Here is a 19,696-nt window from a genome sequence, read left to right on the forward strand (position 1 = left end):
GCGCTAACTACACACTGTCATTTAATTTAATTTAATTTAATTTAATTTAATTTATTAAATTATTTGTTTGTGTTTTTTTGCACCTGAAATACTCATAGCTTTTTCAAATAAATCATATTTTGTTAAAATCATTGCAGCCTGGAGCTTTTTTTAGGCTAAAAACGGACACAACCATTAATGATCCCATCTGTTATTAAACTTTTTAAAACAATATGTTGCAAAATCCACCATTTTTTCTGCAACAATCAATAACTATGCATATATTACTCTGGATGTACTTGATAATGCCTCCAAAGGTGCCTTCATTGATGACGTAAGAATCATTTTGAAAACATGTCCTGCATGTTAGAACTGCTGGGTTCTTCAGAGATGACCTCTCGTGCTGTCACGTCACGTCTTCTCTGATGCTAACTGGAATAATTAGTTTATGCCTGAACATGTGAGAAACATGGCAGCGTATCTTCCAAATATCCCATTCACCGTCATCCGTCAAATAGGAGCTCGGCGTTGACACATTGAAGGAGACAAATGGCCTCAACTGCCAGCGGATATTTTCACCATCACTCATGATGAGAGGCCGGCGGTGGTCAGGTGGCTGTTGTTTATGTTTCGCCGAGAAGATATCATTTATTCACCTCACGACCAAAAGATAATACGAGAGGCGGCACGGCCTTGACCAGAGGCGGACTGCGGTCAGTCTGGATTGTTAGTTGTGACGTGCCGCATCATGTGTCTTTGTGGAGTGAAATCGTTTTGCTTTTTCAGAACACGGTGACGGATCAGCTGCAGAACCGTTATGGGAGGGATCAGATCTACACGTACGTGGGAGACATCCTCATCGCCGTCAACCCCTTCCACCAGCTGGACATTTACACTCCGCAGGTCTGTGTGCAGTGTTTGTGTTTCACGGCAGAGTGCGTTAACACTGTATCTAGGTCAAAGTCACGTTTATTTATATAGCACATTTTCACTACATGGTGCTGACCAAGGTGCTTTACAGTGACATGGAGGACGACACATTGCACGATCCTCCATGTGTTTCAGGGAAGTACCAAAATGTTCCCTGGTCAGCTGAGAGACATCATCTCCCCAGCATGTTCTGGGTCTGCCCCGGGGCCTCCTCTGACTAGAGGGGCATCCAGATGATGCCATGAATATCATTCATCCGTCTTCTTCTTTACGCAGTATGCTAAGTTGTACATCGGAGCCAAACGCACAGCAAACCCGCCTCACATCTTCGCCGTGGCGGACATCGCTTACCGGTCCATGGTGTCGTACATTTCAGATCAGGTACTCAAGTTTCATCTACAACCTTGATGTCTGAAACTGTGAAGCTAAATGTTCATGTCGGAGCAGTGCATCGTGATCAGTGGAGAGAGCGGCGCTGGGAAAACAGAGAGCGCTCATCTGCTGGTGCAGCAGCTGACGGTTCTGGGGAAGGTCAGTCGGGCTAATTACAGCATGTAAAACAGCCCTTGTGTTCAGATGCTGCTTTCATTGACAAAGCACAAAGCTGGAGACTATTTTAGTGGGTGACTGACTGGCTCAACGTTCCCCTCAGGCCAACAACCAGACGCTCCAGGAGAAGATCCTGCTGGTCAACAGCCTGGTGGAAGCCTTTGGAAACGCCTGCACCGTCATCAACGACAACTCCAGTCGCTTCGGCAAATATCTGGAGATGAAATTCACCAGCGGGGGCACCGTGGTGGGAGCGCAAATATCCGAGTACCTGCTGGAGAAGTCCCGAGTCATTCACCAGGCCGTGTAAATATCGCCTTCCTTCTAGAGATATAGAGGCAGGGCTCCTCCCTCTTTCTGTCCGTGGCTTCTGTTATCTTCATCTTTGAATTTCAAAGCCAGATCTACTGTTGGACATTGGAGAGGAGTTTTGTTTTTATTGAAGTCATCTTCACATAATCTTTTTGGTTTGTTTTTGCCATCACATTAAATGTTACAGTTGGGTCCCTTCAGAATCTGCCTCCGTACCACAAGAAAAAAACTCAGGTTGATCACAAAACAACATAACTTGATACAACGTGGGATATAAGCCACAGCTGATGGTTGAGAAATCAAACCAGTCAGAAGGCCCTGTTGAGTTAGAATACACATTTAACTGTGTATTTCTTTTCTTCAGTGACACATATTCTCATTAAAATAAGATGTTTGCACTTAGCAAATTTTATGTAGCCTTAAAAGATGCTCAAAATGCCGTTTTACATTGATTGAGTGACAAGAACTACAAAAATGGCCAATCAGCTGAGCATAAACCATGAGTTGCTGTGATACTGTGGAGTCTTCCTCTCTCTGTTCATGTGTTTGTCCTCAGTCTTGTAGTGAGAAACACAAAGATTACAGTTGTATAATTTGTATTCACTCAAAAGCATGTAACAGCAGCTCCAGGGGAAGAAAATTCAGTGGTTGGAAAAGCTCCCAGAATCTTTTTTCTGATTCTGATTCTGGATTGAGTGGGTTTCTGTAAAACCAGCTATATAGCAGCTCATGTTGGTGAAAATTGGGAAATAATGGCAAAACTGGGTGGAACCTGGCGGCGGCTTGTAAAACAGACTTCATCTGCCGAACCCTACTTGTTCCATGAAGTCTGTCGTCCCACTGGTCAGAAGAAGAAGGTGGACTATAACCTCAACGACACTGCAATAGCTGGACCAAGCTCCTTCACGCCTCAATACGTTTCAGCTTGTTAACCCTGTGGTTAGCTCACACGGAAAAGCAAAATAGGGCGCCTTTAATGCTTTTTAAATGGGCTCTCACTGTTCTGAACCATATGCAAATAGAACCCTCTTGTTTGGACGCAGACACTCGTACACCTGATGGTCACGCACGTGAGCTGCGATTTCATTGTCCACCGTTTCTGTGTTCCCAGAGGAGAAAGGAACTTCCACATCTTCTACTATATTTACGCCGGCCTGGCTGACAGGAAGAAGCTCGCCCACTACAAACTCTCTGACAGCAAAACACCCAAGTAACAATCAGCGTTTCTCCTGGAGGCCGCCACTTACGCCCACCGGTTCAGAAGTGTTTTCCCTCTCTGTTGTGCAGGTACCTCTGCAATGAGCACGTCAAGCTGGGCCCTGACATTGTGAGCAACTCTTTCTACAAGGAGCAGTTTGATGCAGTGGAGCAGTGTTTCAAAGTCATCGGGTTCACCCTGGAGGTAGCTATCCATCACCGGCACGCCGCTGCCGCCACCTGCACAGTCGACGTGTTTTAGTGGCGTCAAAATGGATTTGTGCAAGATGTCATTGATCTGGAGGAAGAAACTACTATCTCTTGTTGAGCTGAAGTCTGAGCAGGCCTGGACGTCAATAGCACTTCTGTCCTGCGAGCGCTGGCATCATACAGAGTCGTGTACAACAAGTTAGCAGACCTGCGCTCCTCTAGGGAGCGGGACACGAGGTGGAGAAGGAACGCGACACAGTCGATGGTGTTTGTCCTCCAGCAGTCTGTGTTTTCCGCTCTGTGCAGGAGCTCGGGAGCGTGTACAGCACTCTGGCTGCCATCCTCAACGCCGGTGACATCGAGTTCTCCCCGGTGGCCTCTGAGCACCAGACGGACAAGAGTGACATCGCCAACGTTTCAGTGCTGGAGAACGGTGTGTGACGCCACGTACGCTGACGCCAAAGTCATGACTGCTAATGCCTTTCCCCCCCACCCTCACTCCTGCCAGCCTCCTCTGCTTCACTCCATTAACTCTGCAGATGGAGTGAGGCTAAATATAGACATTTCCTACTACACCGGACCAGAAAAGTTATTCTACAGTCATTCCTTCTGCTGGTCCTCTTATCGATAACAAACCCTGCTGTCTCCCGCTCGCAGTGGCGTCCCTGCTGTGCATCCGCTCCGACGAGCTGCAGGAGGCGCTGACCTCCCACTGCGTGGTGGCCCGTGGAGAGACCATCGTGCGGCCCAACACGGTGGAGAAGGCGGTGGTGGTGCGGGACGCCATGAGCAAGGCGCTCTACGGTCGCCTCTTCAGTTGGATTGTCAACCGCATCAACTCTCTCCTGCGGCCCGACAACCACCAGGGGTGAGATCAGAGAGTCACGTGGCCTGCAGCGATAAGAGAACTGGGTCATATCACAGGCGGCGACTTGAAACAGGTTCTTGATATGTCAGCAGGACTTCTGTCGGCCAATGACACATTAGTGTGAGATGCACTACGTTTAAATACAAATGGAACGTCAAATACTCTGTTGACTTTTACCTCAGACCGTGCAATGGTTAGCTCTGCTGCCTCCCAGCAAGGAGCTTCAGGGATCCAGACATGCTCTCTAGGTTAGTTGAACATTACAATATAATATAATATAATATAATATCATTTCCAGTCTTTTTGTCTCTGCCCCTCACAACAATCCCAGTATATAACGGGCACTAGGACCGCCTGAGATTATGATCCTATGAGCTCAGGATTTTGTACTTTCACAGGACTCCGGTTAAGAAACATGATTTTGACAACCAATAGTGGGAGTGGCAGAGTTAACGCTTTATAGGACAGCAACAACTGTGAGAGCCCTGAGCTGTAAGCACAAATGGAACGCTAAAGTACTCGCAGCTAACAAATAAATCTAGTGTCAAATATTAGTGATTAATGACTCGATATGCATCGACCCAGACCAAATGTTGGACATTGAATAAAGGAACTTTGAGTGGCTGTCTCACATTGGGTCCACGATTAAAATGAATCTGCCACTGAAATGACTGCAGGAATTCAAGACGTTAAATTTTAGCTGGAAAAAAACGTTAAGGTTTTTTTTTTGGGGGGGTGGTGACAATAATTTCCTCTTCAAAATGTGGGGTGCTGAAAAAAAAGTTTGGGAACCACTAGATTAGAATTATGAGCAGATATCAGTGTCATTGACGTTACGCCATGCCCTTGAATACTTCTGTAGAAAACTTCAGTCCTAAAAAATCGATGAAACCTTTGTTTGGCTCTTCAACATCTTTCGGGGAGGCCGATAAAATGGACAAATACACTCCGGACTCACTACACACTCACACCATAGACACACATGCACTTTATTTCGCGACACACGCACATATTCACATGCTGGACTGTTGTTTATTTTACTTTTTTCTTGTCTTTATTTGTACTATTGCTTTTCACTTGCTCTTATGTTTCCACCTGTCATGCTGCTGGAAATGGGAATTTCTCTTCGGAGATTAATAAAGTATTTATCTATGTATCTATCTATCTATCTTTGGCGGCCAGAGAGGAGGACAAACGCTTGAACATCGGCATCCTGGACATATTTGGATTTGAAAACTTCAAGAAGAACTCTTTCGAGCAGCTGTGCATTAACATCGCCAACGAGCAGATCCAGTTCTACTTCAACCAGCACATATTCGCCTGGGAGCAGGTGAAGTACCCATCATGCTCCTCTCCACCACTCTCTTCGCTCGGCGGAGTGAAAACACTCACCTTGTCGCTGGCGATGCTCATTTCCATCTAAATGGCTGTAACGTGTCGTCGTTTGTCTCCCCGCGCCATAAGACTGACGACAAGGTTAAGATATGCGGCCGTCTTTATTTACGAGAGAATGAGCTCCGCCGCGCTCCCTTCATACAGACTGTGGGGGGGGTGATGCCTGGAGGGGAGGGGGGCACAGAATGGGTTGTTAAATGATTTGGTCTCACCCGCGGAGAGGGACTATAAATCACCCAAAACGAGGGTCAATTAGGAGGAAACGACGGCGAGCGTTAGACTTAAACCCACTCTTGGGTGCTGTTGGCCCCGGGCCCAGAAATACATTTGTCCTATACTGCCAACATGTACAGTAGAGTGCACCGCCGGGACCGGTGCGTGAGGAGGGGTCCGCTTTTCCCCATTGTCTCGCACTTAACATGTTAATGGCGGAACAGATGAAACGTCAGCGTTATCATGACCATCATTTCACTGATATTGTAATGTGTTGATGCAAATATTCATGGTTTTCTACCTTTTAACACAAAGACATGACTGTAGTTTACAGCAGCACAGCATTTCTGCAAAGCTGCAACTGTGACCACGTTAAGGATTCACCCTCACATTACAGAGGAACCTTTTCATCCTGCGATGCATGCGGGGAAACTCACTTTCCCCAAACTTCTACTTTCTGATTGACTTCTTTTTTTTTTAGGTTGCGCCGACTCGAATTTGGTTTAGACAAACCCCAAAATCTGACTTGAACTTGCAAGAAATATCAAGTCGACGTTACTACTATTCTACTACTGCCGCACGTCAACGGACAAATCAATGTATTTTCAGAGTGAGGGGAGGAGCTTTTTCTTTTCAGTTGACCATCACTTTTTCCTGTGTAGGATGAGTACCTGAATGAAGAGGTGGACGCTCGCATGATAGAGTACGAGGACAACCGGCCGCTTCTGGACCTGTTTCTGCAGAAGCCGATGGGAATGCTGTCCCTGCTGGACGAGGAAAGCCGCTTTCCCCAGGCCACTGATCAGACCCTCGTCGGTCAGTACTGTAGGAATACACACCTTTAATGTATCTTCCGTTTGTTTGTTTACTTGTGAAAGTGACTACCAGCAATCCACAAGCTAAAATCAAAAAGAATTTATTCCCTGAGAGAGCTATGGATCCACAGCGACGCCTGACTTAGCCTTAGCTCAAGTGATGTAGAGTGGCCAAGACTATAAAACAGTTCATTCAGTTGCAGATAACTTGATGAATATGATCATAAGTCAATTCCCGTAGTTCAAGCTCTGTGGAGACAGGTCATCTATAGTATTGAATTTAACTGCTGATGATCTTTGTAGAGAAATTTGAAGATAACCTCAAGACCAAAAGCTTCTGGAGGCCCATGAGAGTCGACCTGGGCTTTGGGATCCATCACTACGCTGGGAAGGTAAGCTCTGCCTCCAGTGAGTCGCCTGAATGACTCGCAATTCGTCCCTCTGCAGGTGATCTACAACGCAGCAGGCTTCTTGTCTAAGAACAGAGACACGCTGCCGGCTGACATCGTCCTGCTGCTGCGCTCCTCGGAGAACCAGCTGGTCCGCAAACTGGCCACGCACCCGCTCACTAAAACAGGTAGAGTGACACGGATCTCTTGGGAGCACGGCCCTGGGTGTTCTGTGTGGGCAGGGCTAGTTTCATCGGGGGACCCTCAGTTGTTGGCTAGCGTCGCGGCACAGCTCGCTCTTGTGTTTGGACCTGTGGTTGTGACACACAGGCCCTTCCTCTCACCTTGCACAGCGATTACTCAGCAAATCTTGACGGACACTCAGAAGCAGCAGGATGTATTCAGGACCAAGTGTGAGTGCACTGATGCTTCGACAGGCTCGGCCATTAGCCTTAGCAGCTCTCATTTTAGGGCGGAATCAGAAGCTCAACTGAATCAAAGCCTCAGACGTAGACCTGGCTGAGACTAACGAACAGGACCTTAATTTGATTCCTAATTGCGTTAGTTGCGGTCCACTCTGGACGTGTGACTAACTCTGCCTGGTATCTGGGGACACTGGAGGCACGGGCTCTCACGCTGGCTTTGTTTCTTCACCAGGCAACCTTGCCCACACCAAGGGCAAGGGGATCAACACGCTGCGCAGCCCACGGACGCCGACCCGCACCAGCACCTTGGCCAAGGTATCCGTGGCGCCGCACACTGTCATTCTACGCAGAAGCAAGAACTAAGGGTCAGAAGGACGTCAAGGACATTCTGACCTTGAACAGAATCGAGCTCTCACACGTTCTCATGGTTAGGTGGATTACTTGGCAGATGAAGAACATGAGCTTTGACTTCGGTTGTGAAAGTCTGGTGTTGCAATATGAATGGCCTCATTCATAGTTGGATGAAGACTGAGGGTGGGTTATTTGAATCATCAGAACACAGGGCACAGACTCCAATGCTTCTCTGGATTACGTTCACTGCGTCAACATATTTAGTGTGGTTGTCAAGTTTTAGTCTCAACTCAACCAGAGTGGCCAATAATGTTTACGCTGTGATGCTTCTGTTGCTGAGCCTCTGAGGTGATTCCACAGAATGTTCTGGACTGGATCTGTTCTGCTGGGATGTTGGAGGAATCAAATGTTTGCATCACTGGCCACTCCAGTATATAACAGCTTCCTTTCATTTAGGACAGATAGGAAATGTGTATTTAATTTGCCATTAATGGCGAGTTAACGCTGTGCGATTAAACAAGATTAAAAATGCGATCTATTGACAACCATAATATTTATAATATCAGACGACAGTTCGAGACAGCTCAAACTGGTCCTCCTGAGTGTGACTCAGCAGTTTTTTCTCTGTCCTCACCTGAACACTGTCACATTTTTTACCTTTCTCTCCTTTTCTGTCCACTTTTCCTCCCACTCCTGTCGGTGGCTCAGATGGGAGTTCTAACATTTTACAGCTCCCTTTCCTTCTCTGAGGTAATAACTGCCTTCACACGAGCATGTTTGTTCACAAATAGTTCTTTCTGCTATAAAGTCAAAGCTCAGGTCCATTTGGTTGTGTCAGCCTTCTCGTCGCCCCGCTCTTTATTTATGCTGTTCAAGTTTCTTAGTTTCACGGCACTCGAGAGGTTGATGTACTGATGGAGTGTTTTCTGTTCAGCCCAGTGAATCTGGGGAGGCTCCTTACCACCCCAGAGAAACCACCAACATGAGGACGCAAACCGTGGCCTCATACTTCCGGGTGAGCGAGTCTTTTGTTTATGCTGCGCTTTGTAATGATAATAATAACTATAATAAATTCCGAAATTACAAACCATTATCAAACATGTAATATTACAAGAAGGAAATTCATACACAAAAATGTGTTTAACTGTAAGAAAAAAATACAATAATAATACAATGATCAGTGTTTGAAATTACTATGAGCTTTATGGTAAATGTATATGTACTCTGATATTCTACACAGTAACTTTCCCTTGAATAATTGATCACCCTCTTCTGTGGTGCGGTTTACCTCACTGTTTTTCTCTCTGGGCCCTCAGTACTCCCTCATGGACCTGCTGTCCAAGATGGTCGCCGGGCAGCCCCACTTTGTGCGCTGCATCAAACCTAACAACGACCGGCACGCCAACAAGTTCGACCGCGAAAAGGTTCTGGTTCAGCTGCGATACACGGGCGTCCTGGAGACAGCGAAGATCCGGCGCCAGGGCTACTCCCACCGTGTCCTGTTCTCCAATTTCATCAAGAGGTCACTTCACACGTTAACGTCCAAATGTGTGTCAGAATGCGCCAACATGTGCTGTCTCCGGTGGTTGGTGCAGGTACTACATCCTGGCTTTTCATGCCGATGAGGAGCCAAACATGACTCCAGAAACCTGCTCTGCCATACTGGAGAAAGCCAAACTGGAGAACTGGGCCATGGGCAAAACTAAGGTGAGGACAACCCCGGACGTTCAGATTCCCTTTTTATGAAAGTTACGATTGTCTGCTGCTTCTCCACTGCAATATAGACACTTTTCCCCCTCGTAACTAGGAAACAATCTCAAGAAACTGATTTCACCTTCATGTGTTCTTCATTGTGGGAGAAGTTAAACCTGGTCAACAATATGAGCGATTCACACCCACTTTTCAGTCGTGTGACGGAGCTGCTGCGACAGTCTGTTTTCCCCTCCCGCTCAGTGGCTTCAGGCACACGCATTCACACACACACACACACGCGCGCTTCCACGACCCGTCCGGTTAGTGATCACTTAACTTAATTTCAACTGTTCAGGGTGCACACTCGGTTGTCCGACTTCCCTCGCACATACTGATGAAGTTTTTTTGACTATGCCATCATTATTGGAGTGTGGACAACAACCGAGATTTCTCAATACCTCTCAAACCAAAAGACTCACACAGGCTCATTTAGATGTGTGGGACTCGTTGGTTTCTACCTGAGCAAATGAAAAGATCGACTTCAGTACTGGTCTAGTCAGTGCTGTTGTGAAACTCAGCTTCTGCTCTCCAGGTCTTCCTCAAATACTACCACGTGGAACACTTGAACCTGTTGGTGCAACAAGCCACTCAGCGGATCGTCCTGCTCCAGGCGTGCGTGCGAGGCTGGATGGGGGCCCGCCGCTACCACCGCATGCTGAAGGAGCGGGAGCAGAGCGCACTCGTGCTGCAGTCGGGTCGGTCCACTCAGTGATAATCCTGAGAAGACAGCAAGTGACACCTGTTGCTTCCTCCTTCAGCTTACAGGGGTCATAAAGTTCGGAAGAAAGTCGCCGAGGACAGAGTCAAAGCCAAGCTGGACGCTTTCATGCTGCAGTTCCAGGCTGGTGAGATGGTGAAGCAGTTCCCGCCACAGTGACCATACCTGTCCTTAACGTGACTGCGTCTTCAGTCTGCAGGGCCTTCCTAGCCCGGAGAAGGTTCAAAGATCTGCTGGCAGAAAAGAATAGGGCTGCGACCAAGATCCAGGCTCGGTACCGAGGACACAGGGAACGGAGGAGCTTCCAACGAAAACGGTATGAAAGTCAAACAAATGCACCAGATTTGCACAGAATCCGCACAGCTCAAACTGGTCCTCCAAGGGCCGAGGTGGGTGCAGGTTTTCGTTTCAGCCAGCCACCTTTTCACCAGTCAGGTGTCTGAAGACTGTAACAAATCCACTGTGAGTCTGGTGCTGCTTGTTTCAGCTGCATCTGGTTGGTGAACCTGTGAGTGCTGGATGGGTTGGAACAAAGACCTGCACCCACTGCGCCCCCGCAGTTTGAGACCTCCGGTCTAGACTCTGTTGGAGACAGGTCTGAGTCATCCAGGAGAGGCTCACTGTAGATCTGCTCCCTGGAGGAAGCTGGATCAGAACCTGGAGAGTCCTGACTCTCATCTTAGGATCTGGATGATGCTCCTGGGTTAGAGGGACGTCTGAGCCAGTTTTTAAGGTGTAAAGGTGCCTCAATCACTGAGGATTTGAGTCCAGAGAGGAAACGCGGGTTTACAGTTGAATGAAGGTACAAAATTCATTGACAGTGAAGAGCGGTTTTGCTCAAATTTAAAGTCTCTTTTGAGAGAGACATTTTTTTAGCTCATGAATATCAGTCAAATGAAGACCAGATGGAGATGAGTCCAAATGATGCAGGGAGGTTATCCAACAGAACTGATGACAAGTGAAAAACTTTATCTTCCAGAGATGCCATTGAGAAGGAGCGAGCAGCGAAAGCTGAGGAAGTCAAAGATAATGAAGCAGGAGAAGCTGAGAGGAGCCACGATGAAGACGGAGGAGACGCTCAGGACGAGGAAACCAAGGCTGCCGTGGTTCTTCAGAGCAACTACAGAGGCTTCAAGGAGCGGAAGAAGTTCAAGGAGCGGAAGAAGACGATGGCAGGGTCCGAGCTGGGGATCCCGGCTGATCTGGAGCCGCAGGTGAGGGACCAAGGGGGAGCGGCAGCAGAGGAGAAGGAGGAAGATGAAGAAAGCACGTATGAGGCAGAGGAACAGGAGGATGAAGACAGCGACCACACGCAGGTGCCAGAAGATGAGGAGCACACGGAGGTGGGGGACGAGCCGGTGTTTGGAGATGCGCCGACTGAAGACCCAGCAAGTGAAGTGAGGGAGAGTGGGCGGGATCTGGAGGAGGAAACGAAGGCGGCCACGGTTCTGCAGAGCAACTTCAGAGGCCACAAAGAGAGGAAGAGGTTGCAGGAAGAAGGAAAGATTCCAGCCAAGAGAACCCCCCACGGTCCTCCAGATGTGACAGAACCAGAGCCACAAGCTTCTCCAGCAGAAACCCCAGCTACAGACCCAGATGAGGCCAAAGCTGCGGTGGTCCTCCAGAGCAACTTCAGAGGCCACAAAGAGCGTAAACGACTGGAAGAGGAAGGAAAGCTCCCGCAGAAACGGAGGAAGGCGGGTAACTCTGCAGTGGTCCAGGCTGAGCGTTCCCCACCAGAGTCTGTTGACAACTCCAAAAGTCTGGACGAGGAAACGGCCGCCACTGTCCTTCAGAGTAACTTCAGAGGTCACCGGGAGAGGAAGAGGCTGAAGGAGCGGAGAGAGCAGATGGCAGAGACACAAGAAGAAGTTGGTCTCAGTGGAGCAGAGGACGAGGAGGAGCAGGTGCTGGATGTCTCGGACATCATCATCCAGAAGAAAGAGGAGGAAGATACTACGAAACAAAGACAGGATGAAGAAGACGCAGCGGTGAAGATCCAGAGCAACTTCAGGGGGTACAAGGACCGGAAGAAGTTGAAGGCCAACAAGCAGTCGGCTCAGGACCAGGCGGAGCAACTGGAGAGCTTCTCCATAGAGGTCAGTGCTTTCTCTTATCTCCACACCCTCAGGTTACCATCTCACTGCTGGGCCGTCAGGAGAGTCGTTGTTAACCCCTTATGGATGATGGTGTCGATTTGTGTTGATCTTATTTAAACTAAAGCTCTTTTAATGTCTTGAAAATATTTGTACAAGAATTTTAATTTTATCAGAATTTCAAGTACATTCAGAGTAGTGGAAACCCTGGCCGTTGTGTAGCGAAAAACATCCCTGAACAAAAGCAAACACATTGCTTTAGTTTGCTTTTGTTCAGGCATTGTTGTTGTGTTATCAATGTGAATTATTCAAATTGTAAATAATTGTTTTTATATATATTTTAAACCGCTATTATAAACTATTACAGCAGTCACCACAGCCGACCGAGTGCTCCGGGTGAGAGAGAGTTGGTGTGTTTGCTCAGACTTATTAGTATTAGTAGACTGGTGTAGACTCACCCACCATGCAAGTATGGGGCCAGGGGCCCAGGGCCTCCTCACTGCCAGAATAAGGGACTAGAGATGTCCCAGAATCATCCGGAGCAAGATGAAAGGAAGTCGCCGCTTTCTCTGGCTTCCTCTGCTTCTCCGACAAGACTTTCCTGCAGGTGCTCATCATGTTCTGTGTTTCGGTGACACGGTTTTTCCTCATCTCCCCGACAGATAGCCAAGACTTCGAAGGACTTTCTGGCTCTGCAACAGAAATTGAACGAGATCATTGAGGCCCATCAATCAAACCCTGAGAACAACGGCATGTTTGTGCGAGGGAAAGCCGTCAACGGATTGGCTCCAGTGCAGAGCCATTCACGTAAGATAACAAGTGCACGACATGGCGTCCAGCTCAGGGTCGCTTCTCTGAACCAGGGAGGCCGACCGTCCGACACACGCGGCCGTGACAGGTCTGCTGACGTTTGTTTGGACGCCACTTAAATTCAGACATCCAGTCTGTCAGTCCTGCTTCGCTGCTGAGACACGGAGCTTTCATTACTCTGGAGTCAGCGTCTGAGGCGATGCTATCTGCAGCCGCGTTCTATTTTCTCTCTCGTGTGCCTCGATTAGATCAGGAAACCAGGTGAAAGTCAAGTGGCCCAAACAGGAAGCGCTTCTCTATCCAACGTGTCATCACAATAAGTAATTGCCTTTTTCTATGGACGGTGAGAATAGAGCGAGAAAGAGAGCGAGCGAGCGAGGACAGCTCACGCTGAGATGCCACTGCTGTGGTTTCTGATGCTGCAGGATGCTTCAGTCGTCAAATGGCTTCTTGCTTAATACGTTTGTTTAACCTTTGGACGTCTGCCACACTGTTATTAAGCTGAATGAAGCATCTGCAAATTCAGTAATACTGTTAGTCTGCAGCTGCTTTTTGGGTGGGGAGGTGTCAATAGAGGCAATAAGGGGCGATCAAATATTTATTTAAATCAATGTGAGAAAAAAAAAGAAAAATAAATATCACAGTATGACTATATATATATATATATATATATATATATATATATATATATATATATATAAGTATATATATATATATATATATACTTTTTTCAATTCATGTAGAGTTTATTTAGGGTAACTAATAAAGTACAATAAAGTGAGTGAAGTTCAGTATGACATGCAAAACAATCTGTGGAGGAATATTAAAATTTTCAATATTCTGAAGAAAAAGTTTTTAAGAAATAGCAAAATAAGAATATATAACAATAGATTCACAGAGTCATTGAAAACATCTCTGACACTCTGCTGGTAAATATCAGTAAAAACACAAAAACTATTGCAAAAACGAAAAGGGAATGAAAAGATTATTGTAAAAACAAACAGTTTGCTCTTGGCATTTAAAGTATTGCTCCATAATATTTTTCTACGAGGACAGTTTCATAGTTTCACTGTGGTCTTACGTGGGCTGGAGAGATATCAGCTTGTCTGGCTCTCAGCTGCTGTGTTAAACTCCTGGACGCATCATGGTCCAATGATGTTGAACGACCTTCTCAACCTCGCTCATTCTGGAGCTCTTAAGTGAAACTAGTGCATCAGTCAGCACGGTGACTGTCCACACAGTTCAATAGAACGGTCTGAAACAGCTCCTTGCTACCTGTCGGCTTCCATGGCTCTTCCTCTGCTGTCAGAGGAAACAGGACTGAAGAGCTCACAGCGCCACCCCTGGTCACTTGCGGCAGAGCTTGAGGCCAACTCAGTCTTTACGACCAGCAGAGTTCAAATGTATGGATTTATTATTGTCATCGTGTCTGAGTCGTCCCCACTTAAACGTCGTCTGTGACATGAAATCCCTCATAATCACTGGTGACAGTGGAGATGACTGGCTCACAGTGCTCTTCATGAGAAAGGTCATCTCGTATTCATCTCCTACCGTGAGCCTGTGATTCCCAACAATCGTCGCAGAAATTAATAAACAGAATTGGCTCCCTCGCTCTGATACAATGTGACCTTTAGATGGAGTGGCTCAATAATTCCACAAACTTTCAACCGTGTTTCTCGGACAGACTGTCATTTTTCCTCCACATCAACAGTGATTAAAGTGAGTAAAAAGGTCAGCGTGATAAATCCGTAATTGCATTAACACACACATGGGCCGGAGGGAATATTGCCGGTCCTGACAGCTCTGATCCATTCGTTGGACTCTCATATGCTCAAGTGTTTGTTGGCACCAGTGTGTGTGCGCCCGTCCCTGAGGTCGTGAGGAGTTGAGCTGCGGTTTCGCATCCAGTGTCAACGCACAAACTTTACTGTGAAGTCATTTTCCTCCATTATGACCTTTTTAATACCTTTAATGATAATAATTCTTGTCAGTCCAGGTGGAAATTAGTCATTTGGTTGATTTTGTTATTAAGATCTAGTTCTTAAGATAATCGGTTTAAAAAAAGGAAAAAAAGAAAGTAGATCGGAGTAATACTATCTCGTAGTAGTAGTGAAAGAGTATGTTTGCTCTTTTCAAATATCTCATTCAGCTTCATCTGACTCTCCAGATCATTGGATACGCAACATTAAACTATGATAACCTGCAAATGTGTACTCTCATCAACACACCCCACAACATTTTTTTTGGAGGTCATGACTCAACCAGAACTTAAGTAGTGAACTTCACGATCAAAATGTCTGGTTCATTTTGCATCAGAAATCAACCCGTCCTCCACCATCACCTGTCTCCATCCTCCTCTCCTCACTTCAACCCCACCTTTGTCATGAACTGCACTGGGTGTCTTCATCTCCAACGTCCTTGGTTCAACTCTCTCTCTCTCTTCTCTCCACACACCACCTGTCCTCCCTAACTTTGTCTCCGGAGCTCTGGTTCCGTGCACAAGCATTGAAAATGGAAACACTTTAGTCTGTGAAATGAAGAGGCCTTCGCTCTCCTCACAAGCCGACACAATACTGAGGTATTCCCAGCTCCACAGAGAGACATCAGCTCTCTGGTGTGTCCTGGGTTTGGCCCTGGTCCTCCTGTTAGTTGGACACAACAGGAACACCTCACCATGAAGGTGTCCAGGAGCCAGCTTGACAAGATTCCTGAGCCATCTCAACTGGCTTCTCTTGGAGAACTAGAGCAACAGAATGGAGCACTGTGTAAAATAATGTCATTTGATATAATAATGTATTATAATAATATAGTCATAGAGACAGGGTCTCTCTGTGACAATGATCAATGAAAGCTAATCGCAGTAAACCAGAAGGTTTAGTCTTCACATATCTCCACCTCTACAACAGCATACTGTGTAGTGCGCGGAGAATCCAGCACGTCCCATGTTCAGCAGCCACTTTTCCATGTCAGAGGATGTGTCCCATAATCACTGCTGGAAAATCAAGAGACTGCAGGGTCAAACTGAGTATGCATGGAGGTCAGCTCAATAAACTCCACAATCAAAGGTCGATTCGGGGTCAAATCATCTCCCACCCCCTCACCAGTCGAATACAGTCACACACAAACGCAGTCCCTCCAGGGAACTGCAAAAGCAGAACTCACTAGTGCAGCGTCACCTGAGACTGGATTGGAGATTCACAGCAGCAACACATCTGCTTCATAAACAAGAAAATAAACTCCAGTTCTGATCCAGGGTTGTAGTAACACAACCTCACACCTGAACAGGTGCTGACTGCTTCTTTTGTGAGAAATAAATTCTCTTTTATTCCCCATCAGCTGAGAAAAGGCTGTCCAGGACCCCCCGTCGGACCCAGCAGCCGAAGACCCTCAACACACCGGAGGACTCCACCTATTACACCCTCATCCACGTGAGTCACACAAGGCGCTGCTCATCTTGCTGTTGGTGAATAGCTCGTTTCACTCGGTGGAAACTTACTGTTAACTGCAAGAGGAAATACAACCACTGACTCCCTGGCTCAAGCTCTGGAGTGAGGACGTTTGCAGCCGCAAAATAATCCGCTAGGAACGTCAGTCTGACTCACTGGTTCATCAAAACGTGGCAGTTAGCGTGATGATAAGTAACACGCCTAGCAGCATCCATCCTGCCATGTCAACTGTTCAGTCCTATGGAATTAGTCGAATTTGTCTCCAACATCATTATTGGTTTATGTTTCAATGGAGTAGTGATGGGAGAGATGATAAATTCAATGTTTCAGGTCTCTGGTAGAAGCCGCTGGTGTCTGACAGACTGCTCTGCCAGCTTTATTTAGGGGTTAAATGGAGCCGTCTGTCTGCTGTATCTCATGTCTCTGAACAGTTGACTTGAACTATGGAGTAGTCTGGACTCATTTCCTAGATGCTACTGAAGAAATATTAGAAATCATGTGAATAAATGATCATTTAGTCATATTCTAGTCTCCAAATCATGATACAAGTTGTCAGTCCTTTGTCTTGTGTGATGAAAAACCTTTTCACAATTCTCTCTCCTAAAATGGTTGTTTTTCATTGCCTTGTGTGAGATTTCACTCATACTTTGACCAATTTAGAATTTGTTGATGGTCCCTAACTGATGCTGGGTCGTAGCATTAGTGCTGCCTGTGAGAGTGTGTCCGCGATCAGTGAACCCTAATCGGAAACACGAAAGAGGGCGCCACCTCAATAGCGGAGCGGAGCTCCGTCCAATATCATACTATTTTCACCACGGTGTTTCGCCGAGGCGCCAGCGCAGCCAGAGACCAGCATGTGTTGATGTGAACCAAGGCAGACGACCGCATCAGAGAACCAATGAGGACCACTCCATCTCATAAAATAAACAGGGATCCAGAGACTCAGAGTCGACCAGTGTCATTCTCAAAGGTTCCCTGTATTAAAAATATGTTTGTTAACCAAACTGTCTTCAACTGTCACATGCGGCGTCATGGTCTATTGGTCAAGTCCAATGCAGCGAGTGCCGCGTGTATATGGAATTTATCAGGAGATTGACCTTCTGCTCTCTGTGTTGTGTCTCTCAGCGCTCCGTGCAGGATGACAAACGCAAGCCCAGGAAGAAGGAGTGAGTACTGTCCTGTGTGTGTCTTGGCGTAGGAGGCCGTCTCTCCCCCGGGTAACAACCCGACTGCAGCTAGAGCATGTGGTCCACACTTAATGGCATGCAACAGTGAAATGAACAAACCTTGTTCAGTCATGAGACTCGGACGGGTCCCAACATCTTGTCTGGTTGTCAGGAAGTAGAGGGGAGAGGCAAACTACTTCCTTACAAGTGGTGCTGCCGTGTTAGTCTTGCTCCTGACCACTGCCAAAGATGGCGCCTCCTATTCAGACAAGGGTCGGGGTGAACCCTGCGAGTGGCATCTGACCGTGTGTGTCGGCTGGAGGCCGTCAATAGTTGTAATGTTGTGGCAGAGAGTAATTTATCAGCAATCAGGGGGAGTCGATGGTGAGCGAGACTGTATTGATCCTCACATGGAATTTCTCTCCTGCTGGAGGTCAGACGGGAGGTTCACCCACTGATGTGTGCTGGGTTGTGAGTGAGGAGTGTTTGTAGGAGAGAAGCAAGAGCGACTCTCTTCTCACCTTCACCGACACGTCTCCCTCCAGTCCAGGGAAGCTGCTGGATGTGGACGACCAGTACTACCAGTGTCTGCCCACCAGCCGCTCCTCCTCCTTCTCCACCATAGAGGAAGCCGACAGCAACCCAGCCGAGGCTCTGGATCGACGATCCTCTATGAACGGTAGGCTGCCCTCGGAGCGGAGAGCGGCCGCTCCTGCCAGCAGGCCGACCCGAGCCAGAGCCGTCACGGAACCAGAACCTCTAAGACCTCCCAGAGATGTTGCTGTCAGGTGAGGATCAGTGGTTTACCAACCCAAAACCACGTCACCTTAACCAAGGGCATCCTCTTGTCTGCTTCTCCTGCAGACGCTCCATGTCCAGAGTCTCCTCCACAGACAGTCGGACGGAAGACAATCCCTACGACTTCCGGCATTTACTGCGAAAAACCTCCCAGCGCCGAAAACTCATCAAACACTACTGAGCTGGGAACATTCCGCCTAGTCATGAATCAAACCTGCCGTAGCTCCATCTCAGACGTAGCCCAACCTGTAAAATAATAAGTCATCTTGTATAGTATTTTCATAGATACTTGTATTTAAGACTACTTTGATGTAAATATTCAAGAGTATATACATTTGTCTTCTTCAATTATTTGCATTTTAATCAATAAATTATAACAACACGCTCGTCTTATTCCTTCATGCGGTGGAGTCGTGCAGAAACTACACCGTGTGTTTTCTCCTTCCAACACTGAACCTCTCAACCTTTCCGTGACATTTAGGGGAGGAAAAAAGCCAGAGGGCAGCTTGGCTGACTTCACACACCGAGAGACAAACAACCGTGACTCAGGAGGTTTGGACTGAGACGACGGTGCCGAGTTTTGTGAGTACATTTCCAGTGAGGAGCCACATTGTTCTACTGTGATGGCTCTGAATAACGACTTTTAAATCAAGCTTGAGAGGCAAGGGACACCCTTGACAGCTCTCCAGTTACAGACATCTGTAATGCCTTGTGAGTAAATTCATAAGACTCCTAATGTATTTATAAGGCTATATAGATGATGTTTTCATCATCTAGCATTATAAGGTGCAAAGTTTGAGCGTTGTTATTTGCAGTAATAATATTATACTGTGAGGTTGGGTTGATGGTTCAGGTCAGGGTTAAGTCCACAACTTATTACACTTTATAAACACCACACTAGTTAGTAAAATGCTCGTAAATGTTCATAAAATACCCCAAAAAGCCTTATAAATACAAGTGAAAATATTACCCTTGGCACTTTAACCGACTGCACACTCACGATGTGTTGTGTTTTCAGACTAAGGGAGGAATCCGGAGTGTTTAGAGAGCGCGTCCACAGGAAAGACACCAATTTGCTTCAATATTTACACTTCACCTGCACTAACATACAAACACGGCCCGGGCCCTGACAACGGTTCTGCGCGGTCCTGGCGGCGCAGTTGACCACTAACCACGACATCATACTTTCACTCCACTGTGCGTGTGCGAGCGGGTGCGCGCGCGCGCGCTCCTTCGCCCGCCGCTTCCTCCGCCGGAGGCGGATCACAGCCGCGGCT

General features: G+C 47.1%; 1 protein-coding gene across 2 annotated transcripts in view; it reads left to right on the forward strand.

Annotated features, from left to right (window-relative positions):
• Nucleotides 1-19,521, forward strand: part of myo3a (myosin IIIA) — a 61,043-nt gene extending 41,522 nt beyond the window's left edge. For both annotated transcript variants that reach the window (XM_053858324.1, XM_053858325.1), the window contains 26 exons: nt 766-882; nt 1,186-1,290; nt 1,357-1,440; nt 1,562-1,764; nt 2,882-2,980; nt 3,058-3,172; nt 3,484-3,610; nt 3,835-4,045; nt 5,228-5,375; nt 6,316-6,469; nt 6,772-6,860; nt 6,916-7,045; nt 7,515-7,597; nt 8,342-8,383; nt 8,568-8,648; nt 8,950-9,155; nt 9,229-9,340; nt 9,918-10,080; nt 10,144-10,230; nt 10,296-10,419; nt 11,083-12,202; nt 12,862-13,006; nt 16,346-16,437; nt 17,581-17,621; nt 18,167-18,409; nt 18,486-19,521. In XM_053858324.1, the coding sequence (XP_053714299.1) occupies nt 766-882; nt 1,186-1,290; nt 1,357-1,440; nt 1,562-1,764; nt 2,882-2,980; nt 3,058-3,172; nt 3,484-3,610; nt 3,835-4,045; nt 5,228-5,375; nt 6,316-6,469; nt 6,772-6,860; nt 6,916-7,045; nt 7,515-7,597; nt 8,342-8,383; nt 8,568-8,648; nt 8,950-9,155; nt 9,229-9,340; nt 9,918-10,080; nt 10,144-10,230; nt 10,296-10,419; nt 11,083-12,202; nt 12,862-13,006; nt 16,346-16,437; nt 17,581-17,621; nt 18,167-18,409; nt 18,486-18,600 (4,236 nt within the window). In that variant the 3' untranslated portion in view covers nt 18,601-19,521. The remainder of the gene's footprint in view (nt 1-765; nt 883-1,185; nt 1,291-1,356; nt 1,441-1,561; nt 1,765-2,881; nt 2,981-3,057; nt 3,173-3,483; nt 3,611-3,834; nt 4,046-5,227; nt 5,376-6,315; nt 6,470-6,771; nt 6,861-6,915; nt 7,046-7,514; nt 7,598-8,341; nt 8,384-8,567; nt 8,649-8,949; nt 9,156-9,228; nt 9,341-9,917; nt 10,081-10,143; nt 10,231-10,295; nt 10,420-11,082; nt 12,203-12,861; nt 13,007-16,345; nt 16,438-17,580; nt 17,622-18,166; nt 18,410-18,485) is intronic.
• Nucleotides 19,522-19,696: the final 175 nt, after the last annotated feature.

The sequence above is a fragment of the Synchiropus splendidus genome, chromosome 3 (assembly GCF_027744825.2).
Source record: "Synchiropus splendidus isolate RoL2022-P1 chromosome 3, RoL_Sspl_1.0, whole genome shotgun sequence".
NCBI classification, from domain to species: Eukaryota; Metazoa; Chordata; class Actinopteri; order Syngnathiformes; family Callionymidae; genus Synchiropus; species Synchiropus splendidus.